Source organism: Macaca nemestrina, chromosome 11 (genome assembly GCF_043159975.1).
Source record: "Macaca nemestrina isolate mMacNem1 chromosome 11, mMacNem.hap1, whole genome shotgun sequence".
Classification (NCBI taxonomy): domain Eukaryota; kingdom Metazoa; phylum Chordata; class Mammalia; order Primates; family Cercopithecidae; genus Macaca; species Macaca nemestrina.
The window spans coordinates 57889664-57910730 of record NC_092135.1 but is presented as its reverse complement, the minus strand read 5'-3'; the positions used below and the strand labels follow the sequence as shown (position 1 = coordinate 57910730).

Here is a 21067-nt window from a genome sequence, read left to right as displayed (position 1 = left end):
GAAGATTACTTACATTGTCTCAAAATTGAGAGTTCTGACTATGCACAATTGGATTACCGTATATGGAGGGTCATGATATGTGCTCATAAAACCCCTCACCAATGCTTTTCTCGTGACCAAAGATAAACATGCCAAATAGCAGTACATTGGACAAGATGGTGTGCACCTTACACTACTACCAAAGGCGAGATACATGAAAACACTAAGCAGGCAGCCTCTGTGGACTTCCCACATTAGTACCTGGTGCAAAGTCCTAGCATCACCTTCTGGGCTCATTTCACAGCAAGCACTGGGGATATTTACCAAGTGTTTCTGAGAAATGCGTAAAAATTGCAGAAAATGCTCTGCAAATTGCTAAGCCTCAATTCACTAACAACATGGGAAATCTAATGTGTTGAGGAAAAAAAGGAGTAAACCTTACATACATGTAAATCATACTGGCAAGAACAAGGTACTTACTATATTTAAGTACACAGGTTTTTTCCAGTAGATTATCATAAATGCTGAGATTGAAGAGGAAGACTAGGGCTCCAGTGGTATTTAAAATATTTAGTCTTTTTGTGTATTTGACTAAATTATTTCAAAATAGGGAGATACAACTATTTCTAACTCAACAATTGAAAATAAAAATTGGATTACTAATACCATTTAAAGCACTAATCTGGATGAATTTGAGAGAAAAAATGTTTTTAATTCAGACTGTGTGTTTAAAAGCCACTTTTCTAATGAGCCTTTTTATAAGCTTTATTTCAAGTTACTCACCCAGTTATGTTACTGATCACACTACCTTGAAATGATCGCATTGTATTTGTCTTTTAACGACCTACCCTTCCCCCAACACGGGGAATTTTATTTTAATAACCCCGGCCAGGTCCAGTAAGCCTCTCTCTAGGCTTCAGTGCAGCTATTTGAAAGAAAATAGGAGTAAAATAAAATTCACATAACTATATAATCTGTACGAATTGTCCTCAATTGTGCTGCAGGTGGGCACATCAAAAGAGATGTTATTAACCTTATTCATCCATTTTACTGAGAGTCTTTTTTTTTTTTTTTTTTTTTTTTTGGAGATAACGCCACACTCTCTCTCCCCGGCTGGAGCGTAGCGGCAAGATCAAGGCTCACTGCATTCTCGACCTTCCAGGCTCAGCCTCATGAGTACCTGGGACTACAGGCGCATGCCACCATACACAGCATAATTTTTTGTAGTTTTTGCAGAAATGGGGTTTTGCCATGTTGGCCAGGCTGGCCTCGAACTCCTGAGCTCAAGTCATCTTGCCCGCCTCAGGCTCCCAAAGTGCTGAGATTACAGACATGCACCACAGTGCCCAGCTTGAGAGTCATATTTTTATTTACCCTACCATACATGTACTCAGAGAATTGTTTCTCAAAGTATATTCCATGCAACCTTAGATATGAAAGCATTACATGGAAAAAGGCACCGCTGGTAATATACATCTTAGAAATAGGAAACTGGGTTTCTTGTTTTCTTTGCAGGACTTCTGAGAGTTGTTACGCATTTAAATTAAACGTGCATTGTGAATCATCAGGAATGGCAAGGGGAGGAATTGGAATAAAAGATTCCCAAACTTACCTGACCATAAACCCCTTATGCTTTCCTTGGGAAACGTTGTTGTTGTTTGTTTGTTTTTGCTTTTGCTTTTTGAAAACTGCTAATTAATCCTAGAGCTGAGGTCTTAAACATATGGCCATCTTGACTCAGTGGTGCAGATGCTCTATATTTCTCACACCCTCCCCAGACCTTCCCAGGCCCACCTCCTCACCCCTGTTTTCACATTTCGTCCTTCTCTGAGTATGGTTCCATGGACTGCTTGGCATCTTATTTTCATTCTATTATTCTAGAGCAGCACTGTAGACATTCACAAAGGAAGGGAAAAAAGAGAGGTCTATTTTCTATGAACAACAAAAGAAATTATGCAGCGAATTATGCAAATCTGTCGTTGCACATTTGATAATACTATTTCAATATCCAAACACTATGGAACAGGCTACATCTAGAGCCGTAGCAATCACGAAAAGGAGTGGTGAAGTAATTAAAGCAAGATGGAAGTTGTGACTCAAAGATCATATTCTGCCATTCCATTAACACTTAAATAACCCCGGCCAGGTCAAGTAAGCCTCTCTCTAGGCTTCAGTGCAGCCATTTGAAAGAAAATTTTTAAAAACATGGTTAATATTACTGAAAGGAGTATGATAAGCAGTTCACATATTTCCTACCTCAGAATAAAATGTTTCATTAAATATGTTCAAGGCAAGGAGAGTGAGCCTGCACTGTTCTCACAGAGAGGGGGAAAGAAGCAAGAAAACACTCCAATGAGAAAACGCACAGTCCCCAAGATTTCATGAACCCTAGTTAATTGGAGTGGCAAGTTAACAGGAGGTGTGGTAAAGGCCAAATAAAATAGCCAATGTATGAATTAAATATGCAGTACCATTTGCAATCAAACATATGAAATAACACACATCTCACCAAATCTCTTAATCAGAATCTCCTTTTTTAAAAAAAAGGAGATTAAATACTTATTAAACAACTCACTAAGTGTACAAGCTCCTGTACAACCAGCCTCTCAAATCAGAGTACCCAAGGGTGGGTCCCCAGAATCTATATTTTCAAAACTCCCAGGTGACTTAGATGACCATAATCATTTGGCAATGTCTAGACTAGGATGATTTGTAATTGGATTTCTTAATATTCCCATGTAATAGATATTACTAATGGGTTCAAAAACAGTTTGTACACTTAAATCTATCATCCAAAATCTTATTTATAATGCTAAATGTCTTGCTGGTTCCTGTTTTCATAGATAATCCAAAGCATACTTCTCACAGACACTGTCGGGTTTTTCATTTCAAACAAAATGTGAAGACAGCAAACAGCAACTTAATATTTCTATCTATGGCTATGGCATTTTTCTACCAAAAACTATTATTTAATTTTTGTTAGAATCAGAGAACACATTCGATTCTGCTTTATTCATGTTTTTATTGTTAAGCTAATGAGAGAGATTATAAGTCTAGTAGGAGTATGTCCAAGATTATCAGGGGCAGCCCCAGTTTTAATGCTCTGATCCATTGTAGCATAACACACTAACTTTGGACGCATGTCCTAAAAATTTAGAATAAGAGCAAAAGGACTTCTACTTACAGGTTTCTGAAAAACAGTGTTTGTAACCATCATTGAAAAGTCTCCAACTTAAAAGATAGGAGAACAGTTAAGCAAATTTGTTTGGTTTTCTTAATCAGGAGAATGCCACATAATTTTGGCATAGGTCCTGGACTACTAAAATTTCTGGTAGATAGTACTGGCATCTCTGGCCATTTTACTTTACTTTTAATTTCTGTCATGACATTCACTTTCTGCCTCTTGAATGAGCTCAATAAGGAAGAATTCCCACTTGGAAAATATTTGAGGGAAACTGGATTTTTTTTTTTCAAATTAAGAAAGGAGCTCTACTGAATGATAGACAAACTGTCACTGTGGATTCATTTACCTTTATCCTTCTTGTCCCTGAGCTACATAATGCTTCAGTTTCAGTTTCCTGATATTAATTTATGTTACTGTTCCACAATACATGGCCAGCATCTTGACTATGCCATGGTGAGAAAGGCCCCTTTAAAAGTATCAGTATCAGCTTGAACTGTGCAGAAATGTAATCTAGACATCCTTCATGCTCCCAGCAAAGAATAACCTATAGCCCCCTCATTACTATAATCAGGGCCATTCTATTCCCAAGGCAGCTGTGGGTACCTGCCTTGAAGTATGCTCAGCCTGTTGCAATCCTGCCCATATCCGTTTGATAGGTGCGTTTGATGGTCAGTCCTGATTGACCACATCTGGAACTGTTCTTCTGGAACGTGAGTAAAAACTAAAACCTCACTTCATGAGAAAAAAAACCCTATGCCTTTCCTATTCTCATTCTGCACTATTGAAAACTCTGATTTACATATTAAAACTCAATACCACTTTGTTTTAAAAATAATCTCTTTTGGAATCTTTTTAACCTAATGAATGACTCCTTTATTTACAGATTTCTCAAAGGATGGTTCTGTTTCCTGCTCTCTGCAAGGAGAAAATGAATGTCTTATTACATTCCTGATAACTACAGATAATGAGGGGAAAAGCATCATTCACAGCATCAGTGAAAAAGGTGAGTGGTTTCCTTTCCACTGCCCATGGCAAATGACACTACACAGGAGAAGAGAAAGCAACCAGAAAATAGCTCTGGGTAGCAAACCAGGAAAGACATTTCCAAATTTTTGATGAAGTTTCTTAAAGTTTCCCAAGGATTGAAAGATGCCAGTTAGAAGATTCAGTATGTTCCAGTGTCTCTTATTAAGACCAGATAAGGGTCAGGCACAGTGGCTCACACCTGTAATCCCAGCACTTTGGGAGGCTGAGGTGGGCAGTTCACTTGAGGTCAGGAGTTGGAGACCAACCTGGCCAACATGATGAAACCCTGTCTCTACTAAGAATACAAGAATTAGCTGGGCGTGGTGGTCTGCACCTATAATCCCAGCTACTTGGGAGGCTGCGGCAGAAGAACTGCTTGAGCCTGATAGGTGTAGGTTGCAGTGAGCCAAGATCGCGCCACTGCACAGAGTGAGACTAAAAAAAAAACCAGCTAAGATGACTTGGAGTTGGAGTTGCAGCAGTCATCATCTTCCTGAAAGCTGACTGATGAATTATAGAAAGGTAAGTGAATTAAATGAAATGTAAGCAAAAGGTCTATCTTTAGGAAATGGTAACAGAGAGAATTGTGTCCATTTTTTTTAAGAGTGTGAATCAGGCAAACCTTGGTTCAAATCCTTCTCCATTATTTAATAGCTGAGTGACATTCTGGAAGACACTTGAATCTCTGAGTCTCTATTTCCTCATCTGTAAAATGGAACAGATAATAGTACTTTTTCTAAGTGTTGACTCAAGGATTAAGTGGAATAATGCACATAAAATAGTGGCAATACCTAACTCTCGGTAATGGGTCATCAAATGATGATGCTGAACCAGAAAAGACATTAAGCAGCAAATGAGGAAGGATGTCAAGGTGTCCATTGCTCCTGTGGATTTTCATCCACACCAACTCATAGAGTCAGTTCTGGACTTGGGAAAGCCTTAAACATTTTGCATCAGTGAAGGGGAGAGAGAAGTTTATATTTAGTAGAGAAGAAAGTAGGTGAGAAGGTATTCATACTTTGATTGAGAGGGATTCAAATGTTAGTGGGTATCAGACTTCGTTGGGGAACTTGTTAAAAATGCTTATATCCTGAGTCAACACCATCTAATGTGTGGCCCAGGGCTCTGCATTTTAACAACTACCCTGGCAAGCCTGATACAAATGGTCCCAAGATCTCCCTGTGAGCGACAGCCCTAACACGGACTGCATTCTCATTTACTCACAGGTAAATACGAGGCACTCACAGGTGCCTCATATTTTCTGTCTTTCATCAGTGATGTGTTCCTCCCTAAACCATTTCTGCAGATATGACAGCTACATTAAATCAGACCTCATCAGACCTTGTTTGCAACCTCCTCCTCCCCGCAAAAGCTTGGAGTCTAAGTTCTGCCCCAGACAACAGCGACAGGGCCAGGCCATAAGGCAGATAGGTGTGTTTTGTTGTACCTGCTTGCTTATTGGTATGCTGATAAAATATTAAGTCCTGAACTTGAAACCAAAAGTATCAAATTGGCATCACTTTAGAACATAAAAACCACGGCAATGTCAACGGAACCAAAAAGTAGGTTCAAGACAATTATATCCCAATCAAGAAAACATGATCAGAAAAAGGTCACATTGCAGTTGCTGAGAGCAAGGGAGAGATAGAGGTTGGCACAATCCAAGGAATCTGAAGATGATTGTGAACTTGGCCTTGAAGCTCAGGTATGCTGAGTGCCCCTGGAGACTTGCTCTGGAAAGCTCTCATGTAAATCAACTCCTTTGAAATGCATACATAAAATGAGTCTTATGGCCATTCATTAGGGAAACATAAGGAGAATCCTGCCGTACAAGGAAGAATTACTTTATAATACCAAAAAAAGCCTGCCTGCTCATTATCTGTCTGATAAAATAAAATTCTCCAACTACAATCCCAACCCTCTGTGACTGTGGCAGTGGCTTTAGCAAGTTATCTTGAAATCAAAGTCATCCCTTATCGTATTGATTCTATTGAAAAAAACGAGTTTCAAACAACAAAAACAAATTTCCAGAATAAGTCCTGCTTTTAATTCAGAGACTTTTGTATCTAGTTGATGAATTTTTTTTTCAGTGAAACATGCCTTGGGCTAAATGCCTTCTCATTACTGAGCTGTTGTCTGTTCTTTTATTCTTCCACACAATACGAGTGGCACCGCAACATGCCACTCTGCAGAGCACACACAGATGCCCTGATGCTTTTTACTATGGCGTGTTATTATCCCCATGCTTTTGTAGTAGGGAAAAGTGAGGGGAAAAATTACCTCCCTGAGGCTTAACAAGAGTCACCTGACAGCTTCCAGGCTCCCTCTTCCTCAACAAATGTCCGCATGGTTGGGTAGGCCTGGCGCTTCCAGGGGCCAGCAGAGCAGAACCTGTCCCCAGAAGTCCATAGTCCCTCCTGTCTCCCGTCTCACAGCTTTCAGACTAGAAAATCCCAGGGTGGCCTGGTGGAGGCTTCGGTAGAAGAGGCAAACTGAGAAGAGAGAAAGGGGCTGATCCCCAGGGTCCTCTAAGCAAACTGAAAAAAAAAGAGCTGAGTGAAGGGTTGCCACCAGGCGTAGACACAGGTGATTTCTTTCATCTTCTTTCTTACCCCCACCATCTGGAGGGACTTTCAGAGCATAAGAGCCACAACAGAGTCAAGGAATGATAGGCAGGAAGGCTTCCTGGCTGGAAAGTTCCAGCTAGGGTAGATGCTATACCCACAGGTTCCAGCTTAGAGGCTCCAGGTCCTTGAGGTGATGAGGATAGAAAAGGGGAAAGAGTGCCGTATTTGCTGTAACAATAGTAATATTAATTATTATAGCAGCTCTCATTTTTTGAGCCCTTACTAATACCATTTGCCAGATGTTCTGTATATTTTACATAATTCACTTAATATTCTTAACAACCATATAAAACAGGTACCACTATTATTTTCATTTTAAAGGTAAGGAAATTGAGGCATAGAGACATTAAATAATTTGCTAGGTCTGGCAGTAATTATGTGCCAGAGCTGGTGGAGGAGCTCTGGCAGCCTGGCCTGGAGCCCGTGCTCTGAACCACTGTGCTCTACTGCCTCCTACTGGCTATACAATCATCATACATATCTGAATCACAAAAGGATGTTAGATCAGCATCATCCAACAGAACTGGTAGGCAAACCCTATATATAATTTAAAATTTTCTAGTAATTACATTAAAAAGTCAAAGAAACAGGTAAAATGAATTTTATTTACCATGTTATCGAAAATATTGTCATTTCAACGTGTAATCAATATAAAAGCTGAGATTTTTTACATTTTTTTCATACCAAGTGTTCAAAATCAGTGTTTATTTCACCCTTACAGCATAAGTTACGTGGGAAAACTCACATTTCAAGCACTCAATAGGCACATTGAGCTACCAGATTGCACAACGCATGTAGCCGAGTTAGATACCCAGGACCTTAGAAGTAGGTGCTGCCCCAACCTGGACTCAATAGGCCACATTGCACACAGTGATAGAGGTGACCCTCTTCTTCCATGTAGAAATCCATTCGCAGTCTGAGCATCTCAAGAAACATCTGAGTATGAAAAGTGAAGATCTCTATTGTGTAAGACCTGCTCTGGCACTTGGACCAAAATCTTTAATTGAGAAATGTACAATTTCTGAGACTTTCAGTTCTTAATTATCTCTGTCAGACCGCACCCATTTCTTCTTTAGTCCCTTCTGGAGAACCCTCCTAATTCATGTCTAGGTGCAGGATTGTAGCAAGCTTCATCTTGCTTCGAGCAGGAGCATACTATGCCCCACCCCAGGCATTTCTTAGCCAAAGATGTAGCCAGTATATATTCTCATGACACAAGCCTGCTGTTTTATTTGCAGGAATGTGCTAACCCATTAGAGGCAGCTATGGTTCATTTGCTATGCGAGAATATAGTCTTTAGATCTTCATACAGTAATAGGTATGTCATTAGCTCCTTTTCTTACTTCTGCATAATCTCTTTACATGGTTTCTTGGCCAAAGAACAAAAGTGTGTGAGGCCAGGCATCATGCTGTTAGTGGGTAATTAGTCCTACTCAGATTCACATCGACTCCAGATCCTTACCTTAAAGACAGCATGACTAGTCATATGTGTATAACTCTCCTTATTAAATCTCTAAAAGCAGTAAGACTTAGGATAAGTTAAGCATCATTCATTTCCTCCCCAGATACCATGGATTTTGCCTCATTTCTTGCAGAGGGATGCAGATATCTAGCGATAATGTTATGTGGGATTTTTTTTCCATGAAAGTAAGAGGAGAGCATAATTATAATGTTTCATTAATAAATGTATCATCTCCTAGGCATATTGCAAGGACTATTAGTCATTCTGCTGTGAATTAGGAAAGGTACTGTATAATGGCAAAATTACATTAATATCATCAATAGAGTCAAAATAACATTTCAGAGAATATTCAAGTTGAAAGGACCCTACAGAACATCTAATTTCCCAAACTTGCTTGAAAGTAAGAATCATTTAGAATATTTAATAATACAAAATCGGTGGCCTTATCCAAGACCCACTGAATCAGAATATTGGGGAAAGGGTCTAGGAAGCCGTGTTAGTAAGCAAGAACACTTCAGCTTATTGTTATCATCAGAAAAGTTAAGGGAACACTGAACTTTGTTTTACAGGTGAAGGGCCTGGGGCTCAGAGAGGTCAACGGACTGGATCATATTCACACAGCTACTGTACATCAGATGGGAATTGAATCCACCTCTCCTGAATCTAGTCCAGGAACTTCCCCAAAACCAGACTACTGCATTAGGGTTCAACAAAATAGAACTGAAACCCATCATTGTCTTCTGTCTATAAAGAAAGAAGGAAATAGTAATTTTTTCAAGGGATAGGTTTTATGTAAATTTTAATGTAGTCTTCTAGACTCCCCATGATTCAAGAAGGTCCATGAAAAACTGATCACATGCAGCGCGCGCGCACACACACACACACACACACACTCCATTTCTACATTATCATGGACTCAGAAGAGACCATTTTTAGTGATCAAACTAGTCTTTTTTCTTAATCCTTTAAATATTCCATGTGCATTAATTATCACTTTTTGGATTCTCTTTTAGAGTCAGCCATCAAGTCTATATACATTTACTTTGAATAACTAAATTCTTCCTTTATCTTTTGTTCTACTTTGAAGGAATGCAGGGCTATCCTTCAACAAGTAACTCATTTTTAAAATTTAAGCAAAGCAAAAATGGTATCAATATTTATTCTCTGCTGCAGAAAAAGTAGATGGAAAATCCAACAAGAAATGCCTTTCCAATGTCAAAATGTTGATTTTACCACCTTTTTATAATTTTCTTTATTTCTGCAGATTGTCCAAAGCCTCCAAACATTCCCATGATCATGTTGGGGGTTTCCCTGGCTATTCTTCTCATCGGGGTTGTCCTGCTGTGCATCTGGAAGCTGCTGGTGTCATTTCATGATCGTAAAGAAGTTGCCAAATTTGAAGCAGAACGGTCAAAAGCCAAGTGGCAAACGGTATGTGGAAACTTAGGGCTACTCCTTGTCTAGGGGAGAAAGAGGCTGGTGGAAGAAACTGAGGGGCTCAGCTTTCTTCTGCTCTGAGAGTTCAAGTGTCACAGTTTTTCTCTCCCACTCTTGCCATGACCCCAACAGCTTTGATTTCTGTTCTGCTTCGGGGGCAAAGGAACCTCTATCCATTATCTGGACCCAGATGACCCTCATAGCATAGATTTGTCTCAGTGCGGTGGGGATTTCCACCACGATGAAGAGTCTCATGAGGCTCCTGAGACAGCTGCTTAGGGACATCAGGGAAGTATGTTTTTACCAGTGCTTCCTCACCACTAGGAATTATCCCTCAGGCCCCATTTGATAAAGCACGGGTGCTGTATCTAAACATTTCCATAAATTGGTTATGTTATAATGAATGGAATAATGTTCATAAGTAGTATGATAATTCATGCCAATTTCTATGGAAATACTTGTTACTGATCTAATCGGTTACAAAGCAAAATTGAGATGATTTTTTAAATGCCATGTAGTTATTTTTTCTTAATAACATAAATTTTAAACAGAGACCTGAAGAAAAGCCCTAAAGTATTAACCTTTAAATACATAAACTCAATAGGAATAATTTAAGTGCCTTCTCTTCACAAGAGGCAAGCAGAAGGCAGGACTATAGTTTTCTGTGTTTCTTTTCCACAGGAGAGAGAATTACATTTCTAGAGACCCATAGAAACAATTTCATGGTTTTAATTTCATCTCTCTACCTCTAATGGTGTGTCCAGGTATCTAACAGCAATTATCTTACATTGCTGATTCTAACAACAATGATATCACTGGAGAAAATGCAGGCAGACACAATGCTCCTTTGGATTTGTCCATGCAAATAATTTGATGTTAACAATTTTTATAGCAATGCCTTCAATTCCTAAAGCAAATGGAATTTTCCATTTTTGATAAATTTATCTTGATAAGGGATGTTTATGTTGTATGCAGTTATTCTAAATTAATCATAATATATGGTACAGAACAATCAACAGTGAAAATTTTTATCTACTTTATCTTCCCATTAAAAATGTGCTAGATACAACAGCCAAATGCAATGTATGGATCTTGTTTGGATCATGATTCGAACAGTCCTCCTGTAAAAATACATTTTTTAAACAACTGGAAAAAGGCTAGTCATGGTGACTCACACTTGTAATCTTAGAATTTGGGGAGGCCAAGACAGGAGGATTGGATCACTTGAGCTCAGGAGTTCGAGTTGGGCAACACAGCAAAACCCCATCCCTACAAAAAGAAATACAAACATTAGCCAGGCATGGTGGTGCACATCTGTAGTCCCAGCTACTTGGGAGGCTAAGGCAGGAGGATCACTTGAGCCATGAGATCGAGGCTGCAGTGAGCCACGATCATGCCATTGCATTCCAGCCTGGGCGACAGAGTGAGACCCAGTCTCCAAAATAAATAATAAATACATGAAACGACTGAAAAAAAGATTAATACATGCTGGGTATTAAAATGATAGCAAGTAAGTATAATTTCATTAGGTATGATAATGGCATGGTGACATTGCTAGAAAATATCCATATTTTTTAGAGATGCATACTGAAGGAGTGAAAGGAGATGAAAGCTGGGGTTCGCTTTGAAATAATTCAGCCAAGAGAGTGGGATGGAGGGATAGTTGAAGCAGGTGTGACAGAATTGTGATAACTGTTGAGTCTGAATGATAGGTCTTTGGAGGTTTGTTATATAGCTTTCCTCTTTTTGTGAATGTATGTGTTTTCCATAATTAAGCAAAATTCCTCAGGAGAAGATATAATTTACTCATTCCTAACAACGTAAAGGTAAACAGATAGGTTAGCTTGGTGACTTAGAACACAGTACTAATAAGCCCAAAGTTGTAGGACAGTTCACTTCACCTGACCCCTGGCCACAGGTGTTTATTTTTGACTTTTATCAACTCTCCAACAAATGCCTTGTGATGGTTAGAAGGGCAACCTAGTAAAAGAATGTGGTTAAGTTGCCACAAAGGACAATAGCAGCAAGCCCCATGACATAATCCTGGTATTTCCATTTTGAGGAGCTAAACTGAGGCTCAGAGAAGTTAAGGGACTTCCCTAACTTTTGGTGCATAGTTAAGCTGAAGCCTAATTGTTCATTGTTCTTCTAAGCACAGCCTTTGGTTGACCCTCCTAGAAATAATAAGCAGGTGTTCCACAAACACACACTTGGGCAATTACGTGATGTGTATCTACTAACCAGCACATTTCAGTGTTCTCATACAGAGGCATAAATACTGACAAGTGATTAATATCTTTAAAATAACGTTTTAATTAACAGTTAATTTCCCCAAAAACATGAATCGTTCTCCCTCAGGATGTAGAACATGACTGAAATTCAAATACTGAATTTTTGCTGTTTCTTCATCTAACATGCGACCCAAACAGAAACAAAAAGCATAAGTGGAAAATATTATTCCCTTATTAAACTGAGTTTCTTTGAATAACAAATGTTTGATGTTCCTGACTAGATAATGACTGGATAGTAATTATTCACTTGGATTCAAAAAAGGTTTAACTCAAATAATTCAGTTTAAATTTCACTAACGTCCTACTGGAAAAAAAATGTTGCTCACTGCACACGTTTGGAGGTCTTCAATTTAATTGAGTGTTTTCTCTAAAACCTATTTCTTCTCGAAGAAGTGAATTTGACTGGTCTTCGAAACCCGGTGCCCTCCAGGGACAATCGGGACAGTCAGGCCTCCTGGCCATAGGACTGCACTGGACTCATAAAGTGACAGGGCTTAAGACAGAAAGATCTCCACTCCTACCTCCTAAAACATTTCAGAGCAGCTGTAAAGAAAGGTTATCTTTTTATCATGCTTTTAAAAATAATGCCCACCCCCACATATTCTTTATGAAAACACAAATGAAACATATTTAAATTCATCTTTGATTAGACATTTTTTTTCTAGGATGACAAGTCATTAACTTGAGGCAAAAAAAAATGTTCAGCCTGACATTTCTTGCAGTCATGGATTGATTTTGTACTGTGCTAAGCAAATCAGGTCTGTGTTTGGCAGTTGGTCGATCATTAAGGAAGCTGTGGGTCATGACAGAGTTTTCCTATTAGCACTTTTTCAATCTTGAAAAATGTGCCATTGCATTTGCAAAATCCAAGCCTAAATTAGCACTCCCAGACTCCTGGGGGAATCAGCCTGGTCACCCCAGATGGTTAGGGGAAAACTGACCTTTTCTGAGCAGTGGATTGCACACTCACCTGAAATAGAGCAGGACTCAAGCCTGCATTTCTCCTGGAAAGTCTGTGTAGAGAGGTTATAGTCAGAAGAGCACTAGAGGAGGCGGTGTGGACATTTCCACACCGCCTCCTGGAACAAAACCCAACGCGAGTGCATTATCCTGACCTCTGATCTTCAGCTAAGGCCAGAAAATACCCTACCACACACAACAGCAATATGTACTTGCTCTTCATCCACTTTTACACTTCCACCTTACCCTCTTACTCTGTGAAGTCTGCTTTACCCATCACTCCCTATAAGCAATGTCTTGGCCCTAAACCAGTTTTGCAAGGGACTCCCAAAATATTGCAGACCTGAATGAATGAAGTTGCTTTAAAATACAGAATGTTGCTTTAAAATACAGAAGTTGCTTTAAAATACAGAATGAAAATTCTGCCATAAAAATTAAACATTCAACTAAATATCTACTAAATAACATTGTGTTATCTTGTCAGTTGCAACTCAAGTCACACTCAAGTGTGGGATATGGGTGTATTGCAATATGTTTGACATGATATAGGGTGCACCTACAAACAAGTACCTGGTGCTACAGAGCTCTAAGCTGGCCCTGCTCACAACCTGTGTCCTCTTTCCAAGTGTCTTTTCTGTTCACAAAGGTGGGAGCTTCCTGGAGGAAGCGAGAACTTCCTCCAGGACAGGCTTACCCTGTCATTGCTGGCCTAAACCTCTTACTTTTTTCCATCTTGCTTCTTCAATTGAGTCCCTCATTATCCTGTAACCAACTAGATTCTAGTCTCTCAAATTTAATAGAATTCCATGCATGATTTTTGTTTGCAAATGAGACTCCATCTACATCTAAATTCACATCAGTCTGCCTTTTGCCTTCAAAATCTCAAATTCTTAGGGCAGCAGGACTAGATAAGATCTGGAGGTCCCTCAGAATTAACCAGGCTGCTCTCAGGAATAGAAGCACGATACCAACTTAGCTTTCACCCATCATCCACCATCAGCCAAGAAACCTCTTTTCTGTTTGGCTTTATGATAGAAATAGCATATCTCTTTAAAGGCACATAGCAAAGGTAACATGCCACTTACCAGAGGTCAGGCCACTGGCTCTGGACAACACAGAAGCGGGTGCAGCTGTGATTCCCACTCACAATGAGGGCACTGAGGCCAGTGACTGGGAAAGACCAGGGAGTGTTTCCAGTTTTATTCCGTTCTTCTAAGAGCTGAAAGAAATGTACTGAGCAAGCAAAGACAATCATGTTCTTTTTCAAATCCACCCCTAGAAATTGTTACCATAGCTATAATTCATTGAATGAGGTGATCAAAGTGTAAGATTTTAACTTAGAAGGTCAGAGGCAGTACCTGGATTCCATACATACTCAGTAATGGGCTTAGAAATGTTAAGTGTACCAAAGCCCTGGGGGAAAATATCTTAATAATCCTCTGTAAAACCTAAAAGAAAAGGAAATTCCAAATGTGAAGAAAAGCTATAAACAGGAACTAATGAGAAGAGGCAGCATTTACGGAGCATTTGCTATGTGCTACACACAGTGCTAAAATACTTCACCTGGATAAGGTAGGCACAGATATGGACACCAAGGCTCAGAGTGGCTTCAGTACGGTCATGTGGTGCAGCTGGCTTTGGACCCAGATTGTCTGTTGCCATAGCCTGTGTGGTCAGCCTTGGAAAGTGGGAGAGAAGAAATTGTACCTTACCCAGACACCTTCCTCCTGCCTGGAACAACTAAAGAGGCTTGATCCTTCTGGACCTTCTGGTCCTTTTGACCACAGCACCACTGCTATTGACACCTGGAGGCATATCTACAGCCCAAGCAGCACAGCTGAGCTACCCAGAAGTCCCACACCCAACCTCCCTACTGCCCCCAAGGCAAAGCCATATTTCCTGGCCTGCCTTTGGATTGCCACTCTTTCATGACCCCAGGGTCCTCCATAACAGTCTCTTGTGGTTGTCTTACACACTGTTTTACATAGTAAGCAAAAGAGAGCTGGTTCTTTGGCTACCCAGAGTTTTGATCTGATCTGATCTGATCTCAGCATGTTTATTTGTGCCCTTGTTTGATGCTTCTCATCAGTAACACGTTTGTTAAAGGCAGATACTGTGTCGTTCATTTTTTTATGTTTCTACCACTTTCGCTTTTCCTGTTTTTTACTTTTTTGGCTTTGATTTCACTTTTGGTTCATCTATCACTGTTCGCGCCACTCATTCCATACATACTGAGCACCTGCTCTGGGCCAGGGACTCAGTGCTGGGAAAACAGCAGTGAGCACAATAGCTGAAGCCTTGTTTTCTATCTGTAAATTTGTGCTTTACCAAAAGAGGTAAGATTTTTAGAATATACATATGGGACATGTTCTGTATATTTAACAAAATGAAAATGTATAAATTGCAAAACACTAAATGTATGAAATACCAAATTAATCAAAATCGTTCTAATAGTTTCCAAGATTGAGCTTGACTCTGCTTTTCCATTTGCACTATGTATTAAAACAGTATAATAACAAAATGTACATATTTTCACTTGAATCTTTTTTTTTTTTTTTCAGGGAACCAATCCACTCTACAGAGGCTCCACGAGTACTTTTAAAAATGTAACTTATAAACACAGGGAAAAACAAAAGGTGGACCTTTCCACAGATGGATAGAACTACTTTATGCATGAAAAAAGTCTGTTTCACTGGTATGAAATGTTAATGCACTATATAATTTTTTTATCTTTGTTGCTTCAAAATGAGGTTGGTTTAAGACAATAATAGGACATTTGCAGATAAGTTATCCTCTACATGAAGGTGAGAGACTGTTGGCAGGTTCAAAATAATCAAGAAGAGAAATATCCTTAGCAAAGAGGTGACTTTGGGGATCATTTGAGGAATACTAACTCTGTTGCATTAATGCTTCAAAAAAATCATCAAAATGATTCATGGGGGCCTGATTTGCATTTGAAAAATGTTTGAAATTAGAAGCTCATTTGTTTCAGGAATGCAGCTACCTGAATTCTCTGTCTCAGCAAAGTCACAAAGCCCATATACTCACATTGTATATCTATACTTGCCAATTAATTCTAAACTTGTAGGAAATATGCCCTCTCTTGTAGGATAATTTTTTGAAATCTCTGAGAAATGACATTCTGATTTTACTTCAGCTAAGAAGTTGCAATTCTTCTGAAGATACCCCAAATATAAGACTGAACATTAAGTGTTAATAATTTTTGTGAATTTATACACACCTAAACGTTAAGTACACAAATATTTTATTTGTTTTACAAATGAGGAATAAGTAATTTATAAATTAAGAAGTCACCTATAAAAATAAAAAGATAACAACCCTATCATTTAGCTTATTTTTAAATTACCTGAAAAACGATATTCTACACTCAGTTTCCTTTTTGACCCTGAGTTTTCAAACTGTTACTTCCCCCATATTTCTCAATCCATTTCACTCAGTTGCACAGTCTTTTAAACCCTGTAACTGTCACACAAAAGTTTCTTTAAAAAAATACTTTAAATGGTTAGCTTATTCAAAGAACACTCCTATAATATAAAAGGAACCTGTGTTAAACACAATAATTTTTTTTTTTTTTTTTTTTTTTTTTTTTTGAGACGGAGTCTCGCTCTGTCTCCCGGCTGGAGTGCAGTGGCGCGATCTCGGCTCACTGCAAGCTCCGCCTCCCGGGTTCACGCCATTCTCCTGCCTCAGCCTCCTGAGTCGCTGGGACTACAGGCGCCTGCCACCGCGCCCGGCTAATTTTTTGTATTTTTACTAGAGACAGGGTTTCACCGTGGTCTCGATCTCCTGACATTGTGATCCGCCCGCCTCGGCCTCCCAAAGTGCCGGGATTACAGGCGTGAGCCACAAACACAATAAAATTTTAAATGGCTCTAAATCAAGTACATCAAAAGTATACAAGTCTTAAAGGCTTTTTAATACATACTCTTTTCCCATCTGTGTAACCCAACTTGCACATTTCAGCTGCATGTGGTGAATATGCATCATACATTTACTTTAAGAGGTAAGATTTTACTTGCAAAATATATGTGCAAATTAGGGATCCATCAGTTGATGGAAGAGATGGACTCTAGAATATTATTTCTTATGGTTATTACTCCTTTACAAAGCACTTTCATCTCACTTGATCCTCATAAGGAAACTAAGGCTCAGAGTGAGTAGAGCTGGGTTCAGAATCTAGATCTTCTAACACCAAGCCATCTTCTCTTTCCACTGCAGGAAACTGCCTCTTTTGTCAGTGAAATAATAGAAAGATTGTGTTAGTTAAGCGATAACTGTCATTTGTTTGAAAATGTATTTGAGACTAAGCAAATAGCATTTAAACTACTGGCATACAGATGAGATATTGTACTTTTGCGCAATGTTTATGACCTTTGATTAAATTGTAATGTGAAGCTTTTACTAGGTGAATAGTTCATTATGTAGTGGAGGCTTCGTGGTTGTCCATTGAATTGTCACAGCAAAATCTGTAAGTTTCTTCAATTCTACAACATAGATCCATATACATTCGATCACTTGGAGACTCTTTTTTTGCTGGTTTTAAAATAACTCAGGTAAATCAGACCTTTACGGAGTACACGGCTAGATGAAAGAATTACTGAACAATCACCTTGAAAATCCAAAGGACTAATATACCCTTTATGTTCCTGACTGATGCACAGAACCTGGGGGAAATCTACAGCAACATACAGGTTGCAACGCTGATGACACAACAGCAATCCTCTCCTCTGCATGGACTTACTGTTGTGTTTTTTTTTTATTATTACTGGAATGGGATTTTAGAAAATAGAAGTTACCTTTGTGTGTGTTTTAGGAAGGTAGAGAAGAATCTGCTCTTTCTCTGAAAACTGTTTTGACCCCAGGCGGGACCTTGGAAAGGCCAAAACATTAACAGTAGTACTTCTGTTCACTGAAGAGTTATGTTACCTGAAGATAAAATGGTTTTGTCGTGTTTATTATTGTATTTTGTGTTGATGTAAATAAACATGGTAATTTAAACAAGGAACCTCAGAGGGATGATAGTTTCTTTTATTTGCTTGGTACAAAACCCTCTTCTTGGATTTCTGGATTCCTCTGTGACCTGTTCTGACTGCCTTGCTGGTTTTGGTCTGGGGCCAAGGAGAAGAGCAAAAGGAGGCAGTCACAGAAGGCAAGAGACAGCAGGGAGTGGGCCTGGACTTCACCATTTTGTAAAGTCAAGTTCTTTAGAGTTAGTGCTATGAACTGAAATGTATCATCTTCCACCCCCAATAGCCCCTGTCCCCCCAAAATTCATGTATTGAAGTCTTAACCCCCAATATCTGAGACTGTAGTTGTGCTTAGAAATAGAGCCTTTAAAGAGATAATTAAAGGCCGGGCATGGTGGCTCATGCCTGTAATCCCAGCACTTTGGGAGGCTGAGGCAGGCAGATCACAAGGTCAGGAGTTCGAGACCAGCATGGCCAACATAGTGAAACCCTGTCTCTACTAAAAATACAAAAATTAGCCAGGTGCAGTGGCAGGCACCTGTAGTCCCAGCTACTCAGGAGGCTGAGGCAGGAGAATCACTTGAACCCAGGAAGTAGAGGTTGCATTGGGCTGAGACCAGGCCATTGCACTCCAACTTGGGTGACAGAATGAGACTCCGTCTCAAAAAAAAAAAAGAGAGATAATTAAATTAAAATAAGGTGATGGAGTTGGGCCCTGGTCCAGTATGACTGGTATCCTTATAAGAAGCGGAAGTTAGGACTCAGACATAAGGAAAACCATGTGAAGATATAGGGAGAGGGTGGCCAACTACAAGCCAAGGAGAGAGGCCTCGTAAAAAAACAACCCAATTGCCACCTGGACCCTGGACTCCTGGCCCCCAGAACTGAGGGAAAATAAATTCCTGTTGTGGAAGCCGCCTAGTCTGTGGTGCCCGCTGCAGCAGCCTGAGCACACTCACGCAGTCAGGGAGTGTATTCTTCTGCACATCCATTTGTTAGGTATCATGGTGCCATGCTTATCTTCTGAATCGGGAAAATTAAGCACAGAGAGACCAAATGCTGGCAAAAAGAGTCAATTTAATCCCTTTTTAAAGGCCCATTTCTGACAAAAGGACAGGCAAAGTCAAATCAAGAGTACTTGTATTCTGAAACACACTGTCTTTTGTAAACTAAAGGCCAAATGTCTGAAAATAGAGAGACTGCTTCCATTTGGAACAGCACCAAGAAAGTCCCTTCTCTTCTTAATTTTTCCATCTGGGAGGTGGAATTCTTGTGTCTTCTAGCAGCTATCACAATTCCTGACACAGTAGCAACTCAATAAATTCATTCAACAAATATTTATTGAATGCCTTGCATATGCCAAATACTGTTCTTATGATTACGGATATAGTGAACAATGAGCAAAACAAGTAATCTCTATGCTTCCAAATGAGAGAGAAAATAATAAACCAGTAAATATACATTATCAGGGTCCTGGACCCAGTTTGTGCAGACCCCAGATCCACTTGGCCCCACCTGCCTTCCAGGCCTATGCCGGGAGTTACCCCTGCACAGTCCCCTTGGTAGTAAAACCCTAACTTCTTCCTAATTCCTCACAGGTTGAGGAGCTGCTGCAATTCCTGTGCCCAAGTCCAGAATGGCTTCCCTAGCTGCTGCCCCAAGGGACCACGTAACACAACAGGAAGGTTCAAGGAGTCAACACTCTGAAGAAGGACTGTAGATCCATAAGAGACAGAGATGGGAAGGAACCAGTAGATGAACGGGAGCTGAGCCACCAGCAATGTCTTCTGGGGAAGCAGTGGCCAGCTTCCCAATGCCTCATCTTGTATCTCCGTTCCTGCATTAGCTGCCTCCCTGCCCTTTTTCACTGGGATAGCACCCCCCAATAAAACATTAGCACATAACCTTGCTTGGGTTCTTATTATATAAGGAGCCTGGACTAAGACTGTCTAACAGTCCTAAGAACTAACAGAAAATAAAGCAGGACAAAAAACGACACAATGCCCTGTGAGGGTGCACCCTTAGAGTCGTAATTTCTTTTATTTATTTATTTTTTGAGACAGAGTCTCACTCTGTCGCCCAAAATGGAGTGCAGTGGCGTGATCTCAGCTCACTGCAATTTCCGCCTCCCAGGAAAGTGAATCCAAAAGTGAATCAGTCTAGACTGGGCAAAGGGTAGAAAACTTGATCTTCTATCTTTCTCATTTGGTTTCACCACCAGCAAGGGAGCAGCATGGCACCCCAGAAGTTTTGCATCCCATGAGCTCTCCTGGAGGTAGGCCCTGGGAGATGCCTGGCAGTCAAAGGAACAGATTTGACCGCCACTACCTCACCTGCCACTCTTTGGTGTCATTGACATGGCAAGACTTCACAAATCCCACAGAGGATCTAGTTCAGTTTGAAATTTTAATCTGATCTTTGCAATTTCCAGGTATGTATTTTATGAAAGAACTTACTGCTCAAATAGTATTTACTTTCTGGCCTAAAATGCATTTACATTTATGGTCCTACATATCAATCAATCCTGTTCCAAGTCAATATCCGAAGCTCTCGTATCAAGGAACTCTGTTGTTTGTCAATAACTGGCCCAATGAAAAGTTTATTTTTTTAATCCAGTTGACTCTGCTATACATGATATAGATGTGTGTGTATGTGTATACGTAAATACATACATATATGTTTCTTGTTTCAACATTAAAGAGCTTGCAGTGCTAATAAAAATTAGGGTTAACTGCAAGTTGTGCACATGTACCCTAGAACTTAAAGTATAATAATAATAACAAAAAATAAAAAAAAATAAATCAAAAGCTCAAAAAAATTAGGGTTTAAGGAAAAACATTAGATGATTTAATTCTAACAGAGTTTAATTGAGCAGTTCACAAATCGGGCAGTTCCTCAACCAGAGTAGGTTCAGAGTGACTCTGGCAGTTCTGTGTGGTCAGAGAGGATCTATGGACAGAAAAGGGAAAGTGAGATACAGAAAACAGAAGTGACAGGCAGAAACAGCCAGATTGGTTACAGCCGTGCATTTGCCCTATTTGAACACGATTTGAACAGGTGGCCGCCTACAAGTGGTTGAAGTATGGCTTCTGTGATGGACTGAGACTTGGCTA

The 21067-nt window shown here is 39.7% G+C and overlaps 1 protein-coding gene across 9 annotated transcripts in view; it reads left to right on the top strand.

The window, feature by feature from the left end:
- LOC105493177 (integrin subunit beta 6) overlaps nt 1-19938 on the top strand; it is a 148727-nt gene extending 128789 nt beyond the window's left edge. For 6 of the 9 annotated variants that reach the window (XM_071072849.1, XM_011760649.3, XM_071072850.1 and 3 more), the window contains 4 exons: nt 4047-4166; nt 9543-9709; nt 15528-15661; nt 19553-19937. In XM_071072849.1, the coding sequence (XP_070928950.1) occupies nt 4047-4166; nt 9543-9709; nt 15528-15626 (386 nt within the window). In that variant the 3' untranslated portion in view covers nt 15627-15661; nt 19553-19937. Of the gene's footprint in view, nt 1-4046; nt 4167-9542; nt 9710-15527; nt 17993-19552 lie in introns of those variants that run through there. The other 3 variants (XM_011760652.3, XM_071072851.1, XR_011609807.1) reach the window with 3 other exon arrangements.
- Nucleotides 19939-21067: the final 1129 nt, after the last annotated feature.